General features: G+C 44.0%; 2 protein-coding genes across 7 annotated transcripts in view; one reads left to right on the plus strand and one right to left on the minus strand.

Moving 5' to 3' along the window:
* Positions 1-14,992, plus strand: part of CCDC175 (coiled-coil domain containing 175) — a gene marked incomplete at its 5' end in the record, with an annotated part of 59,157 nt that extends 44,165 nt beyond the window's left edge. The window contains 6 exon segments of the mRNA XM_080687811.1: positions 12-91; positions 2,279-2,431; positions 6,741-6,837; positions 8,445-8,488; positions 8,812-8,962; positions 14,856-14,992. Coding sequence (XP_080543937.1) covers positions 12-91; positions 2,279-2,431; positions 6,741-6,837; positions 8,445-8,488; positions 8,812-8,962; positions 14,856-14,953 — 623 coding nt within the window. The 3' untranslated portion in view covers positions 14,954-14,992.
* Positions 14,816-25,462, minus strand: part of JKAMP (JNK1/MAPK8 associated membrane protein) — a 32,456-nt gene continuing 21,809 nt past the window's right edge. For all 6 annotated transcript variants that reach the window (XM_080645339.1, XM_080645334.1, XM_080645338.1 and 3 more), the window contains 4 exons: positions 24,252-24,458; positions 22,610-22,791; positions 18,349-18,425; positions 14,816-16,511 (listed from right to left, as the gene is read on the minus strand). In XM_080645339.1, coding sequence (XP_080501465.1) covers positions 16,293-16,511; positions 18,349-18,425; positions 22,610-22,791; positions 24,252-24,458 — 685 coding nt within the window. In that variant the 3' untranslated portion in view covers positions 14,816-16,292. The remainder of the gene's footprint in view (positions 16,512-18,348; positions 18,426-22,609; positions 22,792-24,251; positions 24,459-25,462) is intronic.

Here is a 25,462-nt window from a genome sequence, read left to right on the forward strand (position 1 = left end):
CTCTTTTATAGAACAAAAACAGGAACAGAATTTACTGAATGATCAGATTTCTCAAATGACAAGAGAGTTTACAAGACAAACGAACATTATGGTAAAGAGTCCATGCATCCATTCTTCTTTCTTCTATTAAAATTTTGGTATAAAAAATGTTGGTATATACTAGGGGTGGGCAAACTTTTTGACTTGAGGGCCACAATGGGTTCTTAAACTGGACCGGAGGGCCAGAACAAAAGCATGGATGGAGTGTTTGTGTGAATATAAATTCAAAGTAAAGGAGCGGAGGGGAGAGCAAGAGAACCGGATAGAACAGCCGGATCCGGCCCGCGGGCCGTAGTTTGCCCACGGCTGGTATATACTCACAGTAATACTTTGGCACCTTTGGAGTTTTCAGGAAATCCACATTGATTAAATGTACCCTTTTAATATTAATGTTTTACAATTTTTGTAACAATATACTCACATATACACATATACACATACATATATATGTGTATTTGTATATCCTCTTCTCCACTTTTGCTGGACAGTTGTTCATATATCAATATATATGTATATGTGTGTATATGCATGTCAGTATCCTATATAATAAAAGCCTAATATGCTAAGTGTCTGGTCATCTGGTCGGCTGTTCAACCAATCAAAGCATAATATGCTAATGATATGCTAAGGCCCCTCAACCACTTGCTATGACATGCACTGACCACCAGGGAACAGACAGTTGGCCCGTCAACCAGTTGCTGTGATGTGCACTGACCACCCAGGGGCAGATGCTCCCACTGGTAGGTTAGCTTGATGCTGGGGTCTGGCCGGTCGGGACTGAGCAAGATGGGCCAGACACACGCTGGAGCCCTCCCACGGTCCCTTCCCAGCTGGTCAACCTCCCACCTCCCTTCCTGGCCCCAATCGTGCACCAGTGGGATCCCTTAGCCTGGCCTGTGCCCTCTCACAATCCGGGACCCCTTTGGGGATATTGGAGAGCCAGTCCCTTGCAGGCCAGGCCGAGGGACCCCACTGGTGCACGAATTCATGCACCAGGCCTCTAGTATCTATACTAATAAAAGGGTAATATGCTAATTAGACTGGACATCTTCCGGATGACCTTCTGGACGAAGCCACAGTGGCAGGGGCCGAGGCAGAGGTGGTTAGGGGTGATCAGGCTGGCAGGGGAGAGCAGTTAGGGGGTGACCAGGCTGGCAGGGGAGAGCAGTTCAGGGGCAATCAGGCCGGCAGGCAGAGACGGTTAGAGGCAATCAGGCAGGCAGGCAGGCGAGTGGTTAGGAGCCAGTGGTCCCAGATTGTGAGAGGGATATCCTGTATTGGAGAGGGTGCAGGCTGGGCTGAGGGACCTTCCACCTCCCCATGCACGAATTCCGTGCACAGGGCCTCTAGTGTATATATAAAGAGAGAGACAGGGACTCTAGAAGCAACTAACATGTAACCATGGGAACATCATTGGGTGGCCTGTTTCCTTACTTATAAGGTAGAGATTGGGTTATGCTTTCTAAAGTTCTTTTCAGATCTGTTACTTTGGTAAATTCCTATGAAGACAAGGATAAGTGGTCAGAGGTTGCAGGGTAGGGAGGGAGTGGATGAAAAGGGAACAGGTAAAGAGATGTTTACTACCTTTTTAAAATTTACAATCAGTAGTTAATGATAAACATGTATGTGGAGTTGCTTAATTAAAAATGGAAACATTCTATTTTTTGAGATGCACTGATATAAAAAGTAACTTTTAACATGTTATTGGCATAGAGAGATATGAAGGGGAAAATTGTAAGTATACAATATATACAATTTTATGTTCTTAATAAGATGCTGCTAGTGATGATTATGCAATGAATAAAGATTGTGATTTATAACAGTATAATAACTGTAGAGATTGTCGAGAAAACTAAGTTTCTTAAAAATCTATAAAGTAATATTCTTTTCCTTCAAGAAATAGTAAATCCTCTCGGAAAATCCTCAACAAACTTCATTCTCCTCTTCCCTACTTTTACTGGACAATTGTTCATATATCAACATGTATTCTGTTTTGTGAAGTTGTCTCAACAACTTAACTTAGGGCCCATGGACCTGCTTCCCAGAGTCCATGAATAAATTCCCATGACTCAGCTTTTGGATCTAATACAAAGTTTTTCTGCGGGAAGGTCTGCATAGCCTCTGCTGATGGTTCAGGACTTACTCGGGAGTCCTCTCTGAACGTGGTCTAGGCAGCCTAATGCATCAGTGCCCTGCTCGTTGGATCTGTGAGTTAACTGTGGGCTTTATGTCTGAGCAGAATAAACTGAAGCAAGAATTACAACAGCTGCGAGATCAAGAAAGCGATAGAATCAAAAGTCATTTTGAAATTCTAAAGAACTTAGAAAATGAAATATATGTACATGACCTGGAAACAGAAGCGTTGCTCCTGGAAAATGAAAGGCTGAAACAGGTAAGTTCAAGAGCACTTCAGTGTGCACAGCGGTTTTGGTTGTAACCGTTAGGAGAGAATAGCTCTTAAAGGCTTTTCAATGAAGCTTAAGGTACCTATAGGAAGGTGCCCAAATCATACGTGTAAAGCCTGATGAACACACCGGGGTGACCAGCACCCAGATCGAGAAACAAAGCATTACTGGTGTCATGTACCCTCTCAGTCCCTTCTCGTCCCCGACTGCCTCACAAGGGCAGCACCAGATTGGCTTCTAGCACGACAGACTAGTTTTGCCTGTTTTTGAACATTATAGCTGTGGAATGAGACAGTGCGCACTTTATAGCTGTGGAATGAGACGGTGCGCACTTTTTCACTCAACACTATGCTTGCGAGGTTCATCTTTATTGTCGGGCGCAGTTGAGGTTCCTTCATTCTTAGTTCTGGATAGTACTCGATTGTAGGACTCTACTACAATTTATTTACATACTCTACCATTGATGGGGGTTCAGAGTTTCTCGTGTGGCCTATTACAAATAGTGTTGCTAGGAAAATGCTAGTAACATGTGATTTGTGTGTGTGTGTGTGTGTTGTGTGTGTGTGTGAACATATGTACGTATTTCTGTTGGGCATACACACAAGTGGAATCACAGAGCCATGGAGATATATACGCCCACTTTAGTGCACAGTGCCAATTTCCCAAAGAAGTTGCAGTAATTGCCACTCGGGCAGTAATGTATGAGAACACCAGCTGTTCCACATTCTCACCGAAGCTTGGTCTTTTTCAATGTAACCATTCTGGAGGGTGTGCGATGATGGGTCCCATTATTTGTATTTTCCTGATGACGAGTAAAGCACCTATCCATGTGTTTTGGCCACTTGTATAACCTCTTTGTGAAGTGCTTTTTCTTTGGCCCGTTTTAAAAATTAGGTTGTTTTGTACTGATTGTATCTTTCCCCCCCCAGTGAACCATCATGACCTCAATAGGTCAGGAAGTGGGTCAGTGTATCCCAACTCTTTGCACAGTCCCTCGCATGGAAGAGGGATTTGGTCCCATGGGGTGATCCCAATAACCTTGTAACGTGAATAATATATTCTGCCCCTTTTATAGAGGGGGAAACTGAGGCTCTGCATTTTTTTAGAATTGTTTAATAGTTGGAAAAATAAAAGCAGTCCTACAGCAATAAGACTCTAAGTAAGGAGAAAATTCCTTTAGCTGTCTGGGTGATTGTTGTCCTTAGTTCAGTGACAACAGTTTTCCCACCAATAGCATGTGCATTTTTTGGTATAATTAAAATGGCGTAAAAGGTACCCAGGTACTTTGAAAAAGTAAATGTGCTCCATGGAGCTCAGGTACCATCACCAGTAATTCCCACACACGCAACACATCTTTGTTCTTCTAGCCCTTGAACCAAACTCATAAGGAATTCCATTCACTCATGGAAATATTCCACTCTATTGTTTTCCTATCAAGGTGATATATATTATTTTTTAAATACTTGGAATTTTACTGCTATTTTGGTAATGAATAAGCAAATGAATGCCTATGTCAAAGGCTGATTCTAAAAGTTCCACTTTTGGATTAAATGCCCAATCTACTGATTCCCCTGGATGACCCTGTGCTTTTATCTTATTCACTCACCATTCTGTTTTACTGATTATGTATCTTCACTCAACACATACTCTAAGCATCCGCTGAGTCCCAAACCCTGGGGAAGGTGCAGTGAATACCGAGCTGAATAAGTCACCGCCCCGAGCCCTTGGGAAGCTCACCCTCTGGCTGAGGAGATGGGCCTATAAATAGATCGTTACAATTCAGTGTGTTAACTCATTTGAGAGTTACAGGAGGCCAGCTGAATTAGGCAAGTCTACAAATAGTGAGCCATGTTCAAAGAGAGGCAGGAATGATGATTTGGACTTGACTTTGGTTTACTATAATATCTGCCAACAAGCCATGCGAAGGCTGACACAGTCAAGGATGCATGAGTAGACCCTGTACTACTGTGGTTAAAACAGTTCTATGTCATCTCCTTCTATGATGGATATTATCATATCTAATAAAAAAGAAATATGCAAATTGACCGTACCTCCGCTACACCCACAAGCCACACCCACCAGCCAATCAGAGCAAGTATGCAAATTAACCCAACAAAAATGGCAGCAGCCATGGAGCTGGAGAGAGCAGGAGGCTTGGGTTGCCCCCGGCAATGGAGGAAGACAAGCTTCCTGGCCTGCCCTGGCCTCTGTTCAAGGCTACAAAGTTTCAATTATAGAAGATAAATAAATCCTAGATACCAGGGCCTCCGCTTGGGTCACCGGGGAGCGTGGCCGGCCTGCAAACCACCACAGGTCCCTCGCCCAGGCACCCCCATGCCCCAAGGGAACCCCCACCCTGATCCGGGACACCCTTCAGGGCAAACCAGACAGCCCTCACCCGTGCACCAGGCCTCTATCCTATCTAATAAAAGAGTAATATGCAAATTGACCATCACTCCAACACACAAGATGGCTGTCCCCATGTGGTCAAAGATGGCTTCCCCCATGTGGACACAAGATGGCCGCCACAAAATGGCCAGCAGGGGAGGGCAGTTGGGGGAGACCGGGCCTGCAGGGAAGGGCAGTTGGGGGTGACCCAGGCCTGCAGGGGAGAGCAGTTAGGGGTGACCAGGCCTGCAGGGGAGGGCAGTTAGGGGCAAACAGGCTGGCAGGGGAGCAGTTAGGCATCAATCAGGCTGGCAGGGGAGTGGTAAGGGGGTGATCAGGCTGGCAGGCAGAAGTGGTTAGGGGCAATCAGGAAGGCAGGCAGGTGAGCAGTTGGGAGCCAGCAGTCCTGGATTGTGAGTCGGACATCCCTCAAGGGGTCCCAGATTGGAGAGGGTGCAGGCTGGGCTGAGGGACACCCCTCAGGGCAAACCAGCTGGCCCCCACCCATGTACCAGACCTCGAGTAATATGCAGATTGACCATCACTCCAACACATAAGATGGCTGCCCCCATGTGGTCAAAGATGGCTGCCCCCATGTGGACATAAGATGGCCACCACAAGATGGCCAGCACGGGAGGGCAGCTGGGAGGGACCAGGCCTGCAAGGGAGGGCAGTTGTGGGCGATCAGGCCAGCAGGGGAGGGCAGTTGGGAGGGACCGGGCCTGCAAGGGAGGGCAGTTGGGGGTGATCAAGCCTGCAGGGGAGGGCAGTTAGGGGTGACCAGGCTGGAAGAGGAGGGAAGTTGGGGGCGACTGGACCTGCAGGGAAGGGCAGTTGTGGGGGACCCAGACCTGCAGGGGAGAGCAGTTGGGGGGGACCAGGACTGCAGGGGAGGGCAGTTAGGGGTGACCAGGCCTGCAGGGGAGGGCAGTTAGGGGTGACCAGGCCTTTAGGGGAGGGCAGTTAGGGGCAATCAGGCTGGCAGGGGAGTAGTTAGGCATCAATCAGGCTGGCAGGGGAGTGGTTAGGGGGTGATCAGGCTGTTAGGAAGAAGCAGTTAGGGGCAATCAGGAAGGCAGGCAGGTGAGCAGTTGGGAGCCAGCAGTCCTGGATTGTGAGAGGGATGTCCTACCGGGATTGGGCCTAAATGGGCAGTCGGACATCCCTTGAGGGGTCCCAGATTGGAGAGGGTGCAGGCTGGAAAAATAAAAGCAGTCCTACATGAATTTTGTGCATGAATTTTGTGCACCGGGCCTCTAGTTTCTTATATTTTTTCAGTAGTTTCTAGTCACTACTATTTCTCTCTTGAAACTGGACCAGTGCCACGTTTACATCCCAAAGCCCGTCCTTTCAGAGTTCCCAGAGACGTTAGAGTTCCTGAGTAGTGGGTGGTCAGAGAGAAAGCCATGATTTTAGTATACAAACCACTGTTACCACCATCACCAGCCCAGTGAGCAGTTCTGTGGGGTCTTCTGCCTCAGGAAACCCTCTCCCTGATCTTATGCTGAGTTCCTCCAGTCAGGCAGCATCGCTGCTGTGACATTCACTGCACACCATTTTGCACAAGGAACATTGTGTGTGTGTGTGTGTGTGTGTGTGAGAGAGAGAGAGAGAGAGAGAGAGAGAGAGAGAGAGAGAGAGAGGAGAGAATTTAGAATACCGTTTAATTTCTTCTATGTAAAATTATATTCAGTTTATTTGGGTGCCAAAATGCTTGCTAAAAAGTAGGACCTTTATCTCCCTCACTAGAATGTAAGCTTGACAGGGCTGTTCACCACTGTTACCACTGCACCTAGAACAGTTGATGGCACAGAGGAGGAATCAATAAATGTTTGCTGAATGACTGCACAGAGAACTAATTTACAGTAACTAAACTGCCTAAAGCAATTCCCTGCCTTTGATTTCCAGTATATTGCGTACATAAAGACCAAGATAGAGCCATATACACGAGATGTCAACATGTCCATCCACAGTGACCTGTCCTGGCACCTGGTAGCTAATCATGGTAAGTTATGTGTCCTGTGTGATCTTTACATATAAAGTAGAAAGCTTTTGTTTTATTTAAATCAACTTTTACTGGTTTGCATGCAATAGATGCACCATCTTAAGTTCAGTGAGTTTTGATAAATGTGCATTCCACTGTAACCACTACCAGCACAAACAAGATATAGAGCATTCTTATTCCTTGTGTTCCTTTGTAGTCCCACCCGACCTCCCGTTCTTGGAAACCACTGACCTGCTTTCTGGTCACTAAGGATTGGATATAAATGGAATGATAGACTATGCACACTTTTGTACCTGGCTTCTTTCACTCAACAAACTGTTTTTAAGACCCATCAATGTTGTTGCATGTATCATTGGCTTGCTCCTTTATGTAGCTGTATAGTATTCTACTACATGGCTATACCATGTTTTTTTTATCCACTAGAGGCCCAGCGCATGAAATCGTGCGGGGAGGGTCCCTAGGCCTAGCCTCCTGTGCTCAGGGCCATCTTCTACCCATTCACCAGTCCCCAGGCCGAACGCCGCCTCCGCTGCCAGGCTGTCAGGCGGTTGGGATCACCAGCTCATCCCCGGCTGCTAGGGGGCTCAGGCCTGTGGGAAAGCGTGCGCTGGCGACTTCACCTTCATGCGCGTGCACCAGGTCAGCCGCTGATGGAACACGCTGCCCGCTCAGGGCTGCTCATTCAGGCACCGTCGCCGCTGCCACTGCTTCTGGGGCTTGAGGTGCTGACGGAAGCTGCAGGGTGTGCCTGCGACCTATCTGCCCCAGTGTGAGTGACCCTGAGCAGGCAGCATGTTCCATCAGCGGCCGGCCTGGCACACGCACATGGAGGTGAAGTCGCCGGCGCCTGCTTTCCTGCAGGCCTGAGTCCCCAAGCAGCCGGGGATGAGCTGGTGATCCCAACAGCCTGACAGCCAGCCTGGTCCTCCTGCCACCCACTCTGATTCCCCCATTCACCATCGCTGATCCATCGGAGCCTGTGGGCTAGGGACAGGGACCAAGAGGTCAGCCATTCAGCCCACTCGCCAGTCCTCAGTTCCACCCTGCCGCCGCTCTTGGACCAGGGGTGTAGGGACTGAGAGGTGGTCAATGCCACCTCATGGTGACTGGTCGAGTGGTCGGGCATTTGAATTCTTTCTAGTTTGGGGTTACTATTTATCTACAAGTGTTTTTTTAATTTTATTATTTGTTTTTAAATCCTCACCAAGGATATGATTTTTATTGATTTTTAAAGAGAGAAGAAAGGGGAGCACATTGCAGCACATCATTTACTTTGCTCACAAATTGCCAATTTGGTCAGAGCTTAGTGGAGACAACGCGGGTCTGCTCCACATGACTTCAGCTGGGGCAACTTGATGTGGGGCAGCTTGATGGCCGGGGTAACTCAGCAGCTGGGGCTGGAGCCATCTGAAGACCACTCACCCACCTGGCTGACGTTGTCCCATTTTCTGCTTGTTTGCAGTGGGAGGGCAAGTCTGATCTAATTCTTCTGTCATTTTGGAATATTTACACAAAACAATTTTTGAGACACAAATAGCATTTCTTTGATAAAAAAAAATGTTCCAATTGTTTCAGTAACCTGTGCATTTTGAAAATCTTTATTTTAGCACAATATTTGGACTTGTGGTCAGAATTTCAGGTCACTATAAAGGTGAGTTTTTTGTTTTACCTCTGTAAGTATCATATTTCTAAGAGTATTTACCTACCAAACAATGTCATGTTCTATGTCAATTATAGCTCCATAAGAAAATTAACCATGGACAACATCTTTTTAGTTCAGTGATTTACTAATCCATCTCTTCTGAGATCTTTTATAGAACTTTGCGAATTTGCACATTTATTTTGCACGACTAATACCAATTTTGCATATATATTTTTGTCTTGGATATGATTTCCTGGACAGAATATGTTTTTTATTTTATTGCAATTCATACTCACACACCCGAAAATGCTACTTTTTTTTTTTTTTTGAAGGAATTTGTATGTGGTAGTGAAGACACTTTGCAAGAAATAAAAAGTCTAATAGACAGGCTGTGTGCAAGAGATGAAAAAATTGAGCAAATCAGTATTTGGTTAGAAGGGAATCTTGAAGAGTTGCGGTTCCTAGCCACTGTGGAACTTCCTGGTAAGTTGCACCTCAAAAGCTTTGGGTAACAAAGAACTTCCTGCTCATTTACATAGCGGGAGGTATCAGGAAAGCCCTCCCCCAGATAAGAGTGCTTGCCTACTAGTAACGTAGTTATGCCCAACAACCCACCCCTAATTATGCCCCAAACATTCAGGTGAGCACTGATTCTCATCTGCGAACACGGCAGGGCAGCAGCGCCGGACAGTCTCCCTTCTACCTAAGAGAGTTTTCTCCGTAACTGAACCTCAACTTATTTCTGATTTTTTATGCTCTTCCTTTAAACACTTTCCAAAGCAGTCTTTCCAAACTCTTTCCCACATTTCCTTGTCTTCATAAATAGGAGATACTGAGCATCAGTTTACCTTTTCTTCCCGGGGTGAATTTAGAATTAAAAACAGCAGCGACTGCCTTTTCTGACAACCTAGTGATGCCTTCTGGGGCTTCTGAGATGTGAATACATCCTATAGCGCAGGATTGATTGCCTCAGGATCAAGCAGCCGGGTCTCTCCAGAGGAATATCAGCTTCCTCCTTAATTCCTACTCTAACTCGGAGCCCTGTCCAGACTAGGGCAACGGAGCTGAGCCCTCACACAGGCACAGCAGGGGGTCCCAGGGGTGGAGACCTTGATGCGGTGAGAGGGAGAGGGGGCTGGGGAGGAGGCAGGAGAATAGAGTGCAGGAGAGCGATGGAGTTACGAAATGGAAAAAAAAAAAAAGTCGTTCAGCAAGTATATGGATTTAGTAGAGGTCTTTAAGGTTTAATTTTAAAGAGCATCTTCATTAGATAAGTAATTTTAAAGGTGAGGTGTAGAAAGTAAAATGAAATATAATAAAAGTAAGTTGAGAAAAAGTGATGGGATTAAAAACCATTTCAATATTTGCTAAACACCAGTGTTCTGAGGGTATTGCTGACAGGAGAAGGAATGTTTAGGCAGCCAATGAAGTGTTTTGTGGGAAAGCCCCTTCTCATCAGCCAAAAAGCTGTCTTGGTCTTCCTGCTGGTGCCTGGTGATACTTCCTAGGTTTGAGTGCATCAAGGGTCCCTGGTGGGCCTGGCCTCACTTCGTATTTTCTTTGCAAGGCCAGGCCATCCCCAGCAACTGTGGATCAGGCGGCATTTTCAGAGCTAAATCATCTCTAAGTGTCAGCTGCATTACTTTCACTTGAGCGCATCTTCTGTTTTTGTCTGAAGCCTGATGGAATCTTTGTGTTGGGGCAGATTTAAATAGACTACATTGAAAAGCCGAGGCGTAGAGCGTGGGACAGCAAGGCAGGCAGTCACCACCACTTGCATTTGGCAGGGATTCAGAGGCAGGGAGGGTAGTGGGCAAGGTTTACTGTGAAAGAGAGGAGGCTTCAGGTGCGCGGATGGAGGCTGTGGGCCTGGGGAAGCTGGCCAGCCAGCCTGATGCAGAGCCTCCTGGGGGAGCCATCAGGGAGCATATTTGCCTTCCTCTGGTTGGTCCTGCTTTTAGGTTCCATCCATGTTTCATCATCAGCTCTAAACTGTATTCAACAAGTACTTACCAAATGTCTATTCTGTGCCAACTATTGTATTACGCTGTGGGGTTACAATAGTGAATGAAAATAGGTCTAGTCCCTGCCCAATGGAAATCAGTCAGGTTCAGAGGTCGGCAAACTTTCAAGGGCCAGACAATATTTTTGGCTTTGCCAGCCATGAAAGGTCTCCTACTCAACTGCTTAACTCTGCCACGGTAGCAGAATTGCCCCTCAGGTGTAGGTCCACCACTGGTATGGTGGGAGAATCAGGTATTCTACAAATGTATGTAAAATGTCAGTGTCGTAAGTGTCCTGAAGAGGGGCATAAGAACTTAAGAACCTAAGCGGGGGACTTGCCCTAGTTAGGGGTCGGGAGACGTCTCTGAAGAACTGGAAATGGAGCTGAGATCTGAAGTAAGATCACTACCCCCTTAGCTCCGCTGATTTTTGCTCCTGGAGCAATGGCACCATGTGGGCTCACATCGCAGCTTTGCTTCTTACGTGCTATTTAGCCTCCCTGGTTGTAAAATATAAGTGATAACAGCAGTAATAAAGCATTAGACCTTCATTAAGTACTTATCAGATTCCTGAAACCTACCACCCTCCTGAGGTGCTAAAGGTCAGCTTTGGTCCCGTGGTGAATTACTTGGCCACCTCTGAGCCACCTGTAATCTCCTAGCTTTTAAATGTTCTTGTAGAATGGTTTCTCTCACACATGGACTTCTAGAGAAGCCCTTGATCTCTTTCAGCTCAACAGCTCTCCCCTGCCCTCTCCTGGACACATCATGTCACTGCATCCCTGCAGGTCCTGACCCTCTCCAGGAACACTGCACTAGCTTAATTAGCATCGCAAGCACCTTTGAGTCTGGCACCAGAGTTGAATAACACCCAGTATGAATGTCAGAGTGCACATACTGTGAGAATGAGACAAGAGACGATTAGAACCCAGTGGACTCCTTCTAATGAGTGGCTATGGGGGAAGGTGAAGATGGGTGTCGGAGTCCTTTTGGGTGTTGGGAATACACAGGGATGTCTTCCCAAAGGAGCAGCCCCACCACCTGGCCAAGAGCTGCAACAGCATGGCTGAGTGGAGATCTGCTGGAGTTCCAGGGGCAAGAGGGGGAGGGGGGGGAGGGGGGAGGGGGGAGGGGGGTTGGCTTGTCAGGAAGTACCAGGCTTCATCCTGAAATCTAAGATAGTTGCTTTTTGCCTTAATATTCTTTATTATAAACAAGTAAATAAGTTAATTTGTAGTGTATGCCTAGACCAGTGGTCAGCAAACCGCGGCTCGCAAGCCACATGCGGCTCTTTGGCCCCTTGAGTGTGGCTCTTCCACAAAATACCACGGCCTGGGCGAGTCTATTTTGAAGAACTGGCATTAGAAGAAGTTTAAGTTTAAAAAATTTGGCTCTCAAAAGAAATTTCAATCGTTGTACTGTTGATATTTGGCTCTGTTGACTAATGAGTTTGCCGACCACTGGCCTAGACCAAATAGCAATGAATATGGATTTTTTTAAAGTATTAAAAAGAATGTTTTAAAATTCCAAAGGTCCTCAAGTCCTATCTAATAAAGAGGGAATATGCAAATAGACCATCACACCATCACAAAGGTGGCAGTGCCCACAGTGAGGGGGAGTTTCTGTAACACGAGATGGCTGCGCCCACAGCAGAGGCCAAGTTCCTGTAACGAACCTTAAGGAGCAATCAGCAGGGACCTGAGGCTGCAACCCTTCACCTGGTGGGGCTTGACAAGGGACCTCAGGTCGCACCTCCCACCTGTCAGGCCAGGGGACCTCAAGCTGTGCCCCCCGCCCAGCAGGGCTTGATGGGGGACCTCAGGCCGCACCCCCTGCCCAGCGGGGCTTGATAGGGGCCCTAAGGCTGTGCCTCCCACCTGGAGGGGCTTGACGGGGGACCTGAGGTTGCACCCCCTGCCCCGGCACTGGGCCCGGGGACCTGAGGCCATACCCCCGCCACGGTGCCAGGCTGGGGGACCTGAGGCCATGCCCCTTGCCCGGCGGGGCTTGACAGGGAACCTCAGGCTGTGCCCCCCTCCCAGTGGGGCTTGACGGGGGACCTCAAGGTACACCCCTGCCCTGATGTTGGGCCGGGGGACCTCAGGCTGCGCCCCCCACCCTGGTGCCCGGGGGATCTGAGGCTGTGACCCCTGCCCAACAGGGCTTGACAGGGGATCTGAGGCTGTGCCCCCCCCCACCAGGTGGGGCTTGACAGGGGACCTGAGGCTGCACCCCCTGCCCAGCAGGGCTTATGGGGGATCTGAGGCTGCACCCCCCACCTGGCGGGGCTTGATGAGGGACCTCATGCCATGCCCCCTGCCCGACAGGGCTTGATGGGGAACCTCAAGGTGCACCCCCTGCCCTGAAGCTGGGCCGGAGGACTTCAAGGTGCAACCTCAGGCCACGCCCCCTACCCCAGCACCGGGGGACCTGAGGCTGAGGCCCCCACCCGGCAGGGCTTGACAGAGGACCTCAGGTCACACCCCCTGCCCAACAGGGCTTGACAGGGGACCTCAAGGTGTGCTCCTCTGCCCCGGTGCTGGGCTGGGAGACCTCCGGCTGCTCCCTCTGCCCCAGGCTGGGGGACCTGAGGCTGCGCCCCTCCACCCAGCGGGGCTTGACAGGGGACCTCAAGGCATGGCCCCTGCCAGGGCCTGGGTTGGGGGACCTCAGGCTGCACTCCCTGCCCGGCGCTGTGCCAGGGGACCTGAGGCTGTGTCCCCACCCCCACCTGGCAGGGCTTGACGGGGGACCTGAGGCTGCACCCCCCCCGCCCGGCGGGGCTTGACGGGGGTGGGGCCGGCTGGGTCTGGATCTTGCCCAATGGGGGTGGGGCTGGCTGGGTCTGGGTCTTGTGTTATTTTGAGGCACCACGGGTGGGCGGGGACTTGACTCTGGGTCCCGCGGTGCACCCCAGACTCTGACAGGAGGAAGATTTTCATATACATTTTACTAATTTTCTTTCATCTCTGACACTTCTATTATAGAGAAAGGGCAAATAGCAATATTAAATTATTTCCTCTAATTAATCCCCTTTTAATGTGCACGAATTTCATGCACCAGGCCACTACAGTAGTTATACTATAATTTTGAATGCAGATAAATAATCTGTATACTAACCAAATATTTTAACTTGATGTCTGCTCTCTAGAGACTTTTTAGGTCAAGAGATATTTTAAAAGAAAGATCAAATATCATATAATTGTTATTTTGTTATTGTGATGGACAAGAACTTGATACAATTATCTGTATTTTGATCATTTAATAATGTAAAAGAACACAGTTATAATCTAGCAGTAACAAAATTTCAGTAAGAAATAATTTAAAAAATCATTTGCCCAAAAATTGTGAAAATCTCTCTTGGAAAAATTAAAATCTGAACTAGGAATAGAGTTTAGACAATGGTTCTCAAACTTTAGAATCACCCGGAGAAAGTTTTAAAAGCTTTGGCCCATACCCCAGACCCATGGCCAGCAAACTGGCTCGCGAGCCACATGCGGCTCTTTGGCCCCTTGAGTGTGGCTCTTCCACAAAATACCATGGCCCGGGCGAGTCTATTTTGAAGAAGTGGCGTTAGAATAAGTTTAAAAAATTTGGCTCTCAAATTTCAATCATTGTACTGTTGATATTTGGCTCTGTTGACTAATGAGTTTGCCGACCACTGCCCCAGACCAATTCACTGTGGGTCTCTGGGGGTGGGACCCTGGCATGTTTTTAGCAAGTCTCTCTAGCTGGTTCCAATGTGCAGTCAAGTCTTGCAAACTAGTGGTTTTAGACAAATACGTAAAAGGTAACTTAAATGTATACACTGACCAAAATCAGAAAATATTTTGACTTTAAATAACCTATCCAACACTGGTTAGCACAATTATTACTATAGCAGTGAATTGTAGTACACTACAAGGATCTACGTCAAGACTAAGTTGAGCTAGACAAGGGTAGTTTTGGTATATTTCTTATTAACCACGTTTTAACAAGCTAATTAATAACATTAGCAGCCACAGTTGCTATGAATTATTCCTCTTGTTCTTCACAGTGCAAATTAAAAATGCAGATATGTATTAAGTATTCCTGAAAGTCTTTGCCTTTGAGTTATAATCATAATTATTTGCATGATTTCTCCTTTTGCATACACACTTTTCTGCTAGAATGGAACATCAGAGAAGATGCCTTAAGATGGCTCCAAATGTGGTGGGAAAAGAACAGTCCTGGTAATCGGATACCTGACCCCCCAGTTCTCCCCACTTCCAATTGTGTAGTTGTCCAATGGAGGGATTCTTTGGGCAACTTAGAATTTTAATGGACACTAATAACCACCCAAACCTGTCTGAAATACACATAGAATTTTTACAATTTTATTTTTATTCTTACAGAAAAGACGACCAAACAGACACGTATCAAAAAAATCAAAAAAGTCCGTTACCCGTTGGCTGCATGTACTGTGAAAAACATAGTAACAAAGAAAAATTAACAAAATAATTCCAAGGATACAACTGCTGTGAATTCAAAAGGCATAAACTACAGAGAAAGTAAGTGCACATTCTTTCACAATTTGCAACGGTCAATGAAAGTCTTAAAGTTTGAGATTTAACAAACTTGTGTAACCCCCACCAATAGCAGAATCAGTAAATAAAAATCTTATTTCCATGGTTACAAACATAAGTCTATTCAGAGTATAAAAATCGACAAGCAGCATACCTATCAACAACCACAGTAAAACTGTTCCTATGCTGTATAGATTCTGCATTTTGTTAAATCTAAGAAGCCATCAATTGTGTGATGCAACCTAATTCAGAGATGTCCCAATGTGGAGAAAAATGTGTCCCAGGATCAAAAAAAATGTGGCATGTGTATGCATCCTTAAAAAGTAATATGTAAGCCCTGGCTGGCTGGCGCAGTTGGTTGGAGCATCATCCCATACACCAAAAGGTTGCAGGTTTGATTGGTCAGGGCACGTACCTAGGTTGCCAGTTCAGTCTCTGCACAACCAATTGATGTTTCTCTCTCTTCCCTCCTCTCTCTAAAATCAAATTTTTTAAATAAGATGTAAGAGGAAGGAAATATGTGAGTACATGTATTTATTCACGTGGGAAAAAGACATTAATCTCACTACCTAATATTTTTAATTTCCACAATTAGTGTGGCAAATACAAATGTCAGAACATTTGAGACTTTTAAGTTTTTCATTATTGTTTTTCTTTACAGGAACAGGAATAATATGAAGATATTTTCAACCAAACTACCTATAAATAGAAAAACCTATTATATAGATTATGCTCTATTTTTGATGAAAATACTGTATTGGTGAAAATAAATAGGTAACAAAAAACAACATACCTTATATTTCCATGCTTGCTATCAGACCCCACAGGTGTGTGTCTTTTTAATTCATTACACTTGAAAGCCAGGTTGAAACACATCAGGCAAGCACAATTGTGCCAAAGCTAAGAATTCCGTATTATACTTATTAAAGTATTTAATAAAAACAAAAAAACATATTGCTAGATACACAGAAACATGTTTTTGCTCTAAACAATAACTAAATTGTTGCAAGAGATAGGCTTCCTGTGCATATAATAGTGTGCTGTAAGCGGGGTAGTGTATTACACCATATAACAGAGTATTACAGTGTTTGTATTTTCTAAGTCTAACCATAGTCTTAGGTCAAGAACGAAATCAAACCAACCAACCAAAAGCATTACGATATACTGACAATCTCATTCCCGTGTATGACAGAAGAGAACTAATACATTTTTTATTTCTTTACTTTTTTATTAAGAATACTTCTTAGGGGCTTTGGCAGGTTCCATTCAGTGTCCATTGGCTCCTTCTGAGAGTATCCGTGAAGGTTCAGTAAACTTTGCTGTGAACAAGTAAAAAAGGGCTGGCGTGGGCACCAAAGCCAAAAGGGGTAAGTCTTGCTCGAGTTCATCCACTCTGGAGATGGAGATTATCCCGTAAGCATGAAGTAGCCAGTGGCTGAAGAGAACAATGAGTCTTTTCTTCCTGACTAGAAGATCATAGCAGTTCTGTATCATTTTATAAAAGAAAGAAGAGAGAACCAGATAATCACTTATTTTTTGATTGACATGTATTATTTAAAAGTCATAACCTCAGAATCACAGACTTTGAGCTAAAAGGGACCTGAGAGAGCACTTAGCCTCTACACTTCCCGAGGAGCAGGGTGAGGCTTTCTGGAGGAGGTCACGTAAGCACTGAGGCAGCGCAGGACAGGAGCCACGTCTAAGTTCTGGTTTATACCCCAGTCAACGCGGGAAACACTAGGGCTGCTTCTGAAGGAATGAGCTAGAAGGGGAACACCACGTGACCTGCCTTCCTCCTGCCCTGCAGCTGCGTCTACAGGTGAGAAACAGGAGGTGCACACACCAACCTCCGTAACCTCCAGCTTTCCTGGGGTCTGCTGCCTGGATTGGCAGAAGGGAGCAGAAATGACATGGGACCTACTCTGGTTTCTTTTTATTCTTGAACACAGCTCTATGATATGCAGAAATGGGAAGGACCAAATTATTACTGAAGTAATGGCTGAATGTGCTAACATACTGAAATGGAATTTGCGATATTCTATTACTAACTTTCTCTTACTAAATGGCTCTTTAACTCGCCTAAAGCTAGACTTATAGACTGTTTTTCCTGATCCAGGTCTCTCTCTGATTTATGGGTGGAGTCCTAACTGAAGTACATGAACATTTTATAGGAGAGATTCCCAGGGGCAGGGACACAAATAAGTTTCAAGCTAACATAATTACTATCTATAGTAGTTAAGGATAATAAACAAATTCACAAACTTCATTTTATTCAAATATTCAACTATTCCCCCCTCTAATATTTCCCTAGCATTGAAAAAAGTGCTAAAACTAATTTGCTTACATTCTTTAATTATACATATTGCGATACTGATTAAAGATTATAAAGGGGAAGTGGAAACAACTGAATAATCACCATCAAAATATTCTGTCTGTTCCTCTACTATATTATTCTCCCTGTAAGTCATTCTCTCTCACCTTTTCACTAATGAACTGAAAGGCATCAACAGCAAGCATTCCAAAATAGTTAACTTACTTTCTCTGGATCAAGCTTTTGATTAAATTAAATGTACTTTAATTTCTGGATTAAATTAAAATATAATATCCCTGGGTTAAGGTTAAGAATTATGAGAAAGCACATGTCTTATCAAGTGTGGTGGGCAGCGGACTGCATGGGCACTAGGTTAGCAAGCTCGGGGTGAAATAGTACTAAGCCACTGACACTCTGTTCCTTCAGAGTTTAGCCTCAAAATAAGGAGTCCTTTCTAACAGTGACCTTCCACTGAAATACTGAAAAGTAAGAAGCACAAATGGTTATCTCAAAACAGAAATAGTATCAGAAGTAATGTTAATATTAATGCTATTTCCAAATCACCAAAATAGTACAGATATTAGAGGACAAAAGTAAACATCCATAATCAAGAAAATAAAATTGGAGACAATATAGAAGGGTGGAGAATGTACAATACAATTACTGGTGTCAGTGTTGCCATTGTAAAATAAAGTGTAAAATTAGTTCTATATATCATAAAGCATTTTTATGTTTCCCTCAAAATGGTGTTAAGTTTTCAACATTTCATAATTATTTTCTGAGTAAATTATGTGAAATGATTTTTTTCTCCAACATGCTAGATAGTTGAGCTGACTACTAATTTCCAAGCAAATACAGTCCAGTATACAATCATTCATAAGCTACATAGTGACATCAACTAGCCAAGGATTACTAAAACGATCAGTTGTGCTATGTCATATCATATGTATTATCCTCCTATTCAATTGTCAAACCCATAAAAAAAATCTCTAAGGAAAACATTTTTCCTACCTCTATTTCAGAGGCCGACATGTACACAGCCAGAGTAACCAAAGATAACACCAATATAATGTATGGGAAGGCGTAATCTGAAAAACAAACATTGGCATTATGTTGAAAATTAAGCAAATTTTCGAAATAAACCATCAAAAAATTTCAAACAGTTTAATTCTCCCCATAATTGAAAACTTTCTCAATCGGTCCTGTGAGAGACGTAAGCCTTGGTGCCGAGGCAGGGGTCAGTAAAGGGCCAGACAGTCAACGTTTTTGGCTCCGCAGTGTCATTGGACAAAGGGATGATTCACATCAGGGTCGGGACAAGCTGGATGGAGCAGTACTTCGACATACTACTCAGAACAGTGTGCGTGCAATTTAAAACTTATAAATTATTTACTTCCGGGATTTCCCATTTAATATTTTTGGACCACTGTTGACTACAGGTAACTAAAACCATGGGAATCAAAACCACAGAAAAGGGGAGACTACTGTACTTTGAATACTTTAAGTACGGTAATAATACTGAAAGCAAAATGTTTTTCTTATAAAATACCGCCTTTCTCTTAAATGTTTTAAGTTTGTAACATTAAAACAAAGGGAAAAATTGAGAAAAATATCTTAAATTATCTTTCATACAATTGTTTTAAAATAACTAACTTCAGTTTATGAACCCAATCATGCTACATGGCAGTGAAACCCATTCGGAACAATTTCAAATGTTAATTTGGGTTGCAGAAGCCAGGACCTCGGAATTATCCATAAAGGCCCGATTCCAACTTACTAAATAACTGAATGGCTTGCCTGATTTAGAACCTTTTATTTCATAGACAGTGCTTAGGTCCTCAACCAACCATTCCAAAAAAATCACATTGCGTTTATAATTAGCTAAAAAAAAAAAAAAAAAAAAATGTTACTGATGATACAAATTTAAGTCCTGGCAGTAAGAGGAAGAGGAAGTTTCTAAGAGGGTCCAAATTTCAAACCTGTGGGTAGTAGGTCCTGGGCTCCGGGCAGGATTTAACGTGGCCTTACTCTAGGATCTAAAACAGTTTGAGATTTTGAGCCATTAGGCCTGGTGGTGGGTCTGGAAATAGCATTTTAGTTCCCCTGGAAATTCAGATGCAGATCACACTTAAAAACTGGCTTTAATAATACTCCCAAGCAGGTAAAAATTCATCACTGACATCCTCCTAGCAACTCTCAGGGTCTCTCTCCCTACACCCTAGTATCTCCAACTACCAGAAGCCTCTTGCTGCTCTACTTTGCTCAGATTTTTACATTTCTTGTTATGGATGGAAAGGTCTGTGTCCCCAAATGCTTCTGCTGAAATCTAACCCCCAATGTGATGGTATTTGGAGGCGGGACCTTTGGGCGGTGATTAGGCCATGAAGGCAGAGCCCTCAGGAATGGAATTGGTGCTTTATATAAAGACCCCTGAGAACGCTCTCTCCTTCCACCACAGGAAGTCATGTTAGGGGACTGGTCGCCCCCAACTGCCCTCCTCTGCCATCCAGGTCACTCCTAACTGCCCTCCCCTGCAGGCCTGATTGTCCCCAACTGCCCTCCCCTGCCAGCCATCTTGTGGTGGCCATCTTGTGTCCACATGGGGGTATCCATCTTTGACCACATGGTGGTGGCCATCTTATGTGTTGGAGTAATAGTCAATGTGCATATTACTCTTTTATTAGATAGGATAACTCCTTGATCCTTCCTATGTGTGTGCTTTGAGTAGAGTTAAAGACATTCATCATGGGAAAAGTCATTTTTCAAAATAGGCAGCCATCATGAAGGAAGCCGTGGTATCTGCAGCCTACTTGGGTTAACCTCCAAACCACTCCCTGCTTTTCATAGCTTTTTTCCTTTCCACCATTTCTTAACCAATAGCACCCCCTGAATCTAGGACACAGGAATTTAAAAAGCTGACAATTCTTAAATCTTTCCAGCCCAGACAGTTCTCCCAAGCACCAGGCTAGTAGAAATAACCTGTACTCTTGACTATTCCAGTAAAAGCTAAAACTGAATTCACTTCTCACCAACCTATTTGCTTCTTCTAATATTTAGTTTATCCATTCACCAGTTTCTAGGTCAGAAAGCTACTTTCTCGTATTCCCCTCCTCCCATTCCCTCAACCCCTATATTTAATCAGCTACCTACTTTAGTTAACTCTATCTACAGGTAGCTTTTCATTCCTAGTGTCTTTCTGCTTTTGGTAAAGCAGTCAGACTTGGCTACTGCAATATTCTCTTCATGGATCCCTCTTCCACCCTGCCACCAAGTTATTTCTAAAATGCAAACCTAGTCATGTCTCTCTTCTGCCTAAAATCCTTTCAGGAGTAGGTCTCTATTCCCTAGAGCAAGAACAGCAGCCTCAAATGCCTACAGAGGCCAGCCAGGGAGGTAAATTGTGAAGTGGGCCAAATGCAGGCCAACTGGAACAATACATCTGTAGAATATGAGGGAACATAGACCCATGCTTCGTCTCCAATTTCCCTTGGTTTTACCCTCAAAGCGCCACCCTAGTCTTGAACCAAATTCGTTCCCAAGCTACATGACTTGGATAATGACGCCCAGTCTTGCCTAGTTCCATTAGGCCAGAAGGCTTATCCTCCATAGCCAGGTAGACTCCATATGAAAGATGGTATCTAACATCCTTGCCACGGTCAATGTCACATATTCAAATAAGTACCACACTATGTCCCCTCAGCTATTTACAGCTTTCCTAGTAATATGTGAACCCTTTAACACCAACTTTTTCTTACTCCTTTGTATAACAATTTAGTCTAAATGGTTGCTGAATAAATGAATGGCTATCCTATATAATAAAAGGCTAATATGCAAATAGACGGTACAACGGAACAACTGGTCGTGCGCTGATCACCAGGGGGCGCACATGGAACATGGTGGGAGTTTGCTGCGGCAGGATGGTGGAGCAGGTGAGTGGGGGTGCCAGACCAAGGCAGGGTGCCGGTCGCTGTCATCGGGGCGAGCCTCTGGTGGTTACTGATAATTCTTTGCTCCCACAAGCTGCGGTCTCGCCCAGCACTTGCACCCACTGCTGGCACCAACCCCGCTCACACCCGCAGCCGGCACCAGAGCTGCCACTCACACCTGGTGCCAGTCCTGATCACTCGGCGCCATCAAGTGTGAGCGGCGGCTGCTGGTCCCGAAGGCCACGGTGGGAGGGGCCTGGCAGGGGCGTGGAGGATGGACTGAGACCTGGCCCTGTGCCCATTGTAGCCTTGCGGCCCACAGTTCTTTTCAAGGTGCACGAATTCATGCACTGGACCCCTAGTCCTATATAATAAAAGGGTAATATGCAAATCGACCAAACGGTGAAACAACTGGTCACTATGATGCACACTGACCACCAGGGGGCAGACGCTCAACGCAGGAGCTGCCCCCTGGTGGTCAGTGCGTTCCCACAGGAGGAGTGCCACTCAGCAGAAGCTGGGCTCATGGCTGGCAAGTGCAGCGGCAGTGGCAGGAGCCTCTCCCGCCTCGGCGGCAGTCGGGCATCCCCTGAGGGCTCTGCGAGAGGGTGCAGGCTAGGCTGAGGGACCCTCCACCCCCCAGTGCACGAATTTTGTGCATCAGGCCTCTAGTATTAAAATAAAGAATATACTGAAGATTATTTTACTGTATCTAAAAGGTTTTCATAAAGAAACTTAGAAATCTAAGTTGATAAATAGTACACATTACCAAGAGTAATTTCCATATATCGTATGCAAAAACCAGTTTTTGTTTTCTAATTTATACTTGGGTTTTAAAAATCTTTCTGTTTAGGTTATAAGCTTAAAATACAAAGTACTCCCCAAATAGAAATCAGTTTTGATTAGCTGTCACTGATTTCCTGAGAATTTCTATTTCATTCTAAAAAAATCATGATTTAAAAAAAAAATAAGGCTTATTATATGTTTTAGCAAAAATATATACCGTGGTTTATTTTGAAGAGTTAAAAAATTCGCCCTAGCTGGTGTGGCTCAGGGGATAGAGTGTCGGCCTGCAGACCAGAGGGTCCCAGGTTCAATTCCAGTCAAGGGCACATGCCCAGGGTTGCAGGCTTGATCCCCAGTAGGGGGCGTGCAGGAGGCATCCAATCAATGATTCTCTCTTATCATTGATGTTTCTATCTCTTTATCCCTCTCCCTTCCTCTCAGAAATCAATAAAAATGTATTTTAAAAAAATCGATTTTAAAGAAAAAGCTCCAAAATTATACTCAGAAGATATTGCTGACCACATAGAATAAGTATATAGCTATTTACCCAAGACACTTACATAAAAGGCCTCCACCAACTGCCTGAAGCACGGTTAAAATGGGGAAGAAGTAAAGTGCAGCATAAATACTTTTAAATCGATCTGACTTCCCTAACCCACAGGCAATCTTCTTTACCAGCAGAGGTCGGAGCAGCATCATTAACACCAAGCAGAATGCATAGTAGATAAATACAATGGTGTAGCTGTAAAATAAATAAGGAATTACATTATCAAAAATACTTTTAAAATATTTTATCACTGATCGTTTTTAAATCAAAGGTCCTATAAAAGGTTAAGAAAGCATATTACGTCTACCCATTGAATATTCACATTGGTGGATGGTTTCCCAGAAGGACTCTCATACCATTACTGAAAAGTCCATGGTGGTCCCTTCCCAGGAGGCAGTTTGGCAATGTGTATCCAAAATCCTAAAAAAATGTTTTATCCTTCGATCTAGAAATTTTACTTGCAGAAATTTGTCAAAGGGAAATAATCAGGGATTCACAAAAATAACTTTATGAACAACGTTTTTATTGGATCACATAATAAAGAAAACTGAGGAACAAAATAAATATTCAGCAACAGAAAACTGGTTAAATGTTATGTGAAATACTATGTAGCCATTATTTCATTAATTGAAGCTGAGGGTATAGCTCTATTAAATCAATAGGGGATTTTATCAGTCCTTTCTATATAAATTTTAGCTATAAATACATGTAGAAAGAGACAGGGCTTAAAGCTGGACAGGTGGAAAAGATTTTTATATCTTTACATCTGGATCTTATGTTTTTGAAAATTACCTTTTTACACATGTGCATGTGTGTTTTGACACTTAGTACTATTAAAACTTTCTCAAAAAGGACTATTTTACTGAGAATAATGAACACTTGCTATGACTAGAATATAAATACCAGACTCTCATACTATTCCTTTACCAAAAAAACACATCAAATGAATACCAACAATTTACAGAAATTCTAAAAATAAAGTAGTCTGGCATGATATTATATAAAATGTTATGAATTTGATATTTTTAAAACAAAATATTTTGATGGAAATTACATTTATTTGGAAAAACAGAAAGAAAAAAAAAAGAACATTAACCCAAATCCTCTAATAATAATTTCAGCTACTGTTAGGTGCTTCCCATACGTGAAGCATTGCACAGTATCTGATCTGTATGGATTTATTTAGTCCTCACAATCACCTTATGTGGGATTCTCATTCCCATTTTCCCAATGTGAGTTACAAGAGGCTCTTAACATGCTCAAGTTAACATGACAACTAGCAGACCCAGGATTCAAACTCAAGCCTGCTTTCAGCTCCAAAGCCCATACTCTTTCCCAAATGTCAGATATTGCTTCTCTGCTGTGTATCAAAAAGGTGTTCCTTATAAATCCCTTTCTAAGAAACACAGATGGCTTATTTTACGTGTTTACACATACTTCAACACCAACGCAAAAACACTTTAACTTCTATTATACTAAGATGTATTTCTATTTTCTCCTATCAGACGATGTATCCCTTAAGGGAAGAAAATCATTTCTGTATACTTCCCCCAGGGCCTAGATACCATTTTACAATGCTCAAAGCCTACGGAAATGAATTAAATCTATAATTGCCATTTTTTAAAACATGACCTTAAGTCTAGATAAATACTTACAGTGGGTAGACAGCTTCATGAGTACAGTGCACGGTGGTGACGTAATCTGGACTTGGGTTGTAAAGCATCGTGTACCAATCAGAAAGCATCAATACTCGGCATGAGCGGATATAAAGAACACCGACTGGATCACTCACAAGTAAGGTGATGATAGCTGCCATGCTGCATTCAAATAATGCGGTGATGTGCTGGAAAAGTGCACTGGAACTAGTAAAACAAAAGAAGGACAATTACCCGAAGTGCTAAGTGGCTTTTCATAAAACCTGGATATGATTCAAGATACGGTTTCTATAAAGAAATGTTAACTGTTGACTCCTTAAACAAAATATCTCCTTAATAGGTAAGAAAAGTCAAACATATATGAAAACCACTTGAGAAGAGTTTAACCTTGTTTACTAAAAAGGGATAATATCGTGCCAGTATCATCTAAATGTGCAGAAGAGCAGAAATTAGATCAACCCTTATCTTTAGTGCCTCGCCAAATTGCTATTAAAATTTTCTTGAAGTTATTTATGCATCGTTTTAAAATTATCTTAAATATAAAAAGCATACTAAAATTATACATAGAGTACAATAAATACTATAAGCTCACCATATAACCCAATAACGAGAACAATCACAACTTATATCTACCTCTGTTCTTCCCCATTCCACACTCCTGTCTCTACCCTAGAGGTTAACCTTTCTATTAAATTGTCTTTTATCACTTTTTATTTTTAAAAATATTTTTAAGTTCATTTTTAGAGAGAGGAAGGGAGAGGGAGAAAGAAATATTGATGTGAGAGGGAAACATGCCTCCTGCACGCCTCCTACTAGGGATCAAGCCCACAACCTGGGCATATGCTCTGACCAGGAATGGAACCAGCAACCTTTCGGTGCCCTGGACGAAGCCCAACCACCTGAGCCAGGGCCAGGGCTAGCCATTTCCTAAAGTTTTTATTCTCATTGTACTTATGCCTCAAAACTATTCTGGCTCCTCTGGAGCATAGGCTAAGCCTGGACGACTCTCACACCCACTCACTGTGGATCTCATTTCCTCGAAGCTGAGCACAACTGCTGAAAAGCTACTGCTGACAAGGAATGCCTGATGCTGCCCTGCTGTCAGCTGTGCTCCTTCTGAGTACACTGGCAGTCAGTATGACCTATGACAGTCTCTTAAGTCTGAATGTTTACCTGAGCTGGAGTGGATTCCCACTAGGTAGTACAGATAC

This window comes from Plecotus auritus (assembly GCF_963455305.1).
Source record: "Plecotus auritus genome assembly, chromosome: 1".
Classification (NCBI taxonomy): Eukaryota; Metazoa; Chordata; class Mammalia; order Chiroptera; family Vespertilionidae; genus Plecotus; species Plecotus auritus.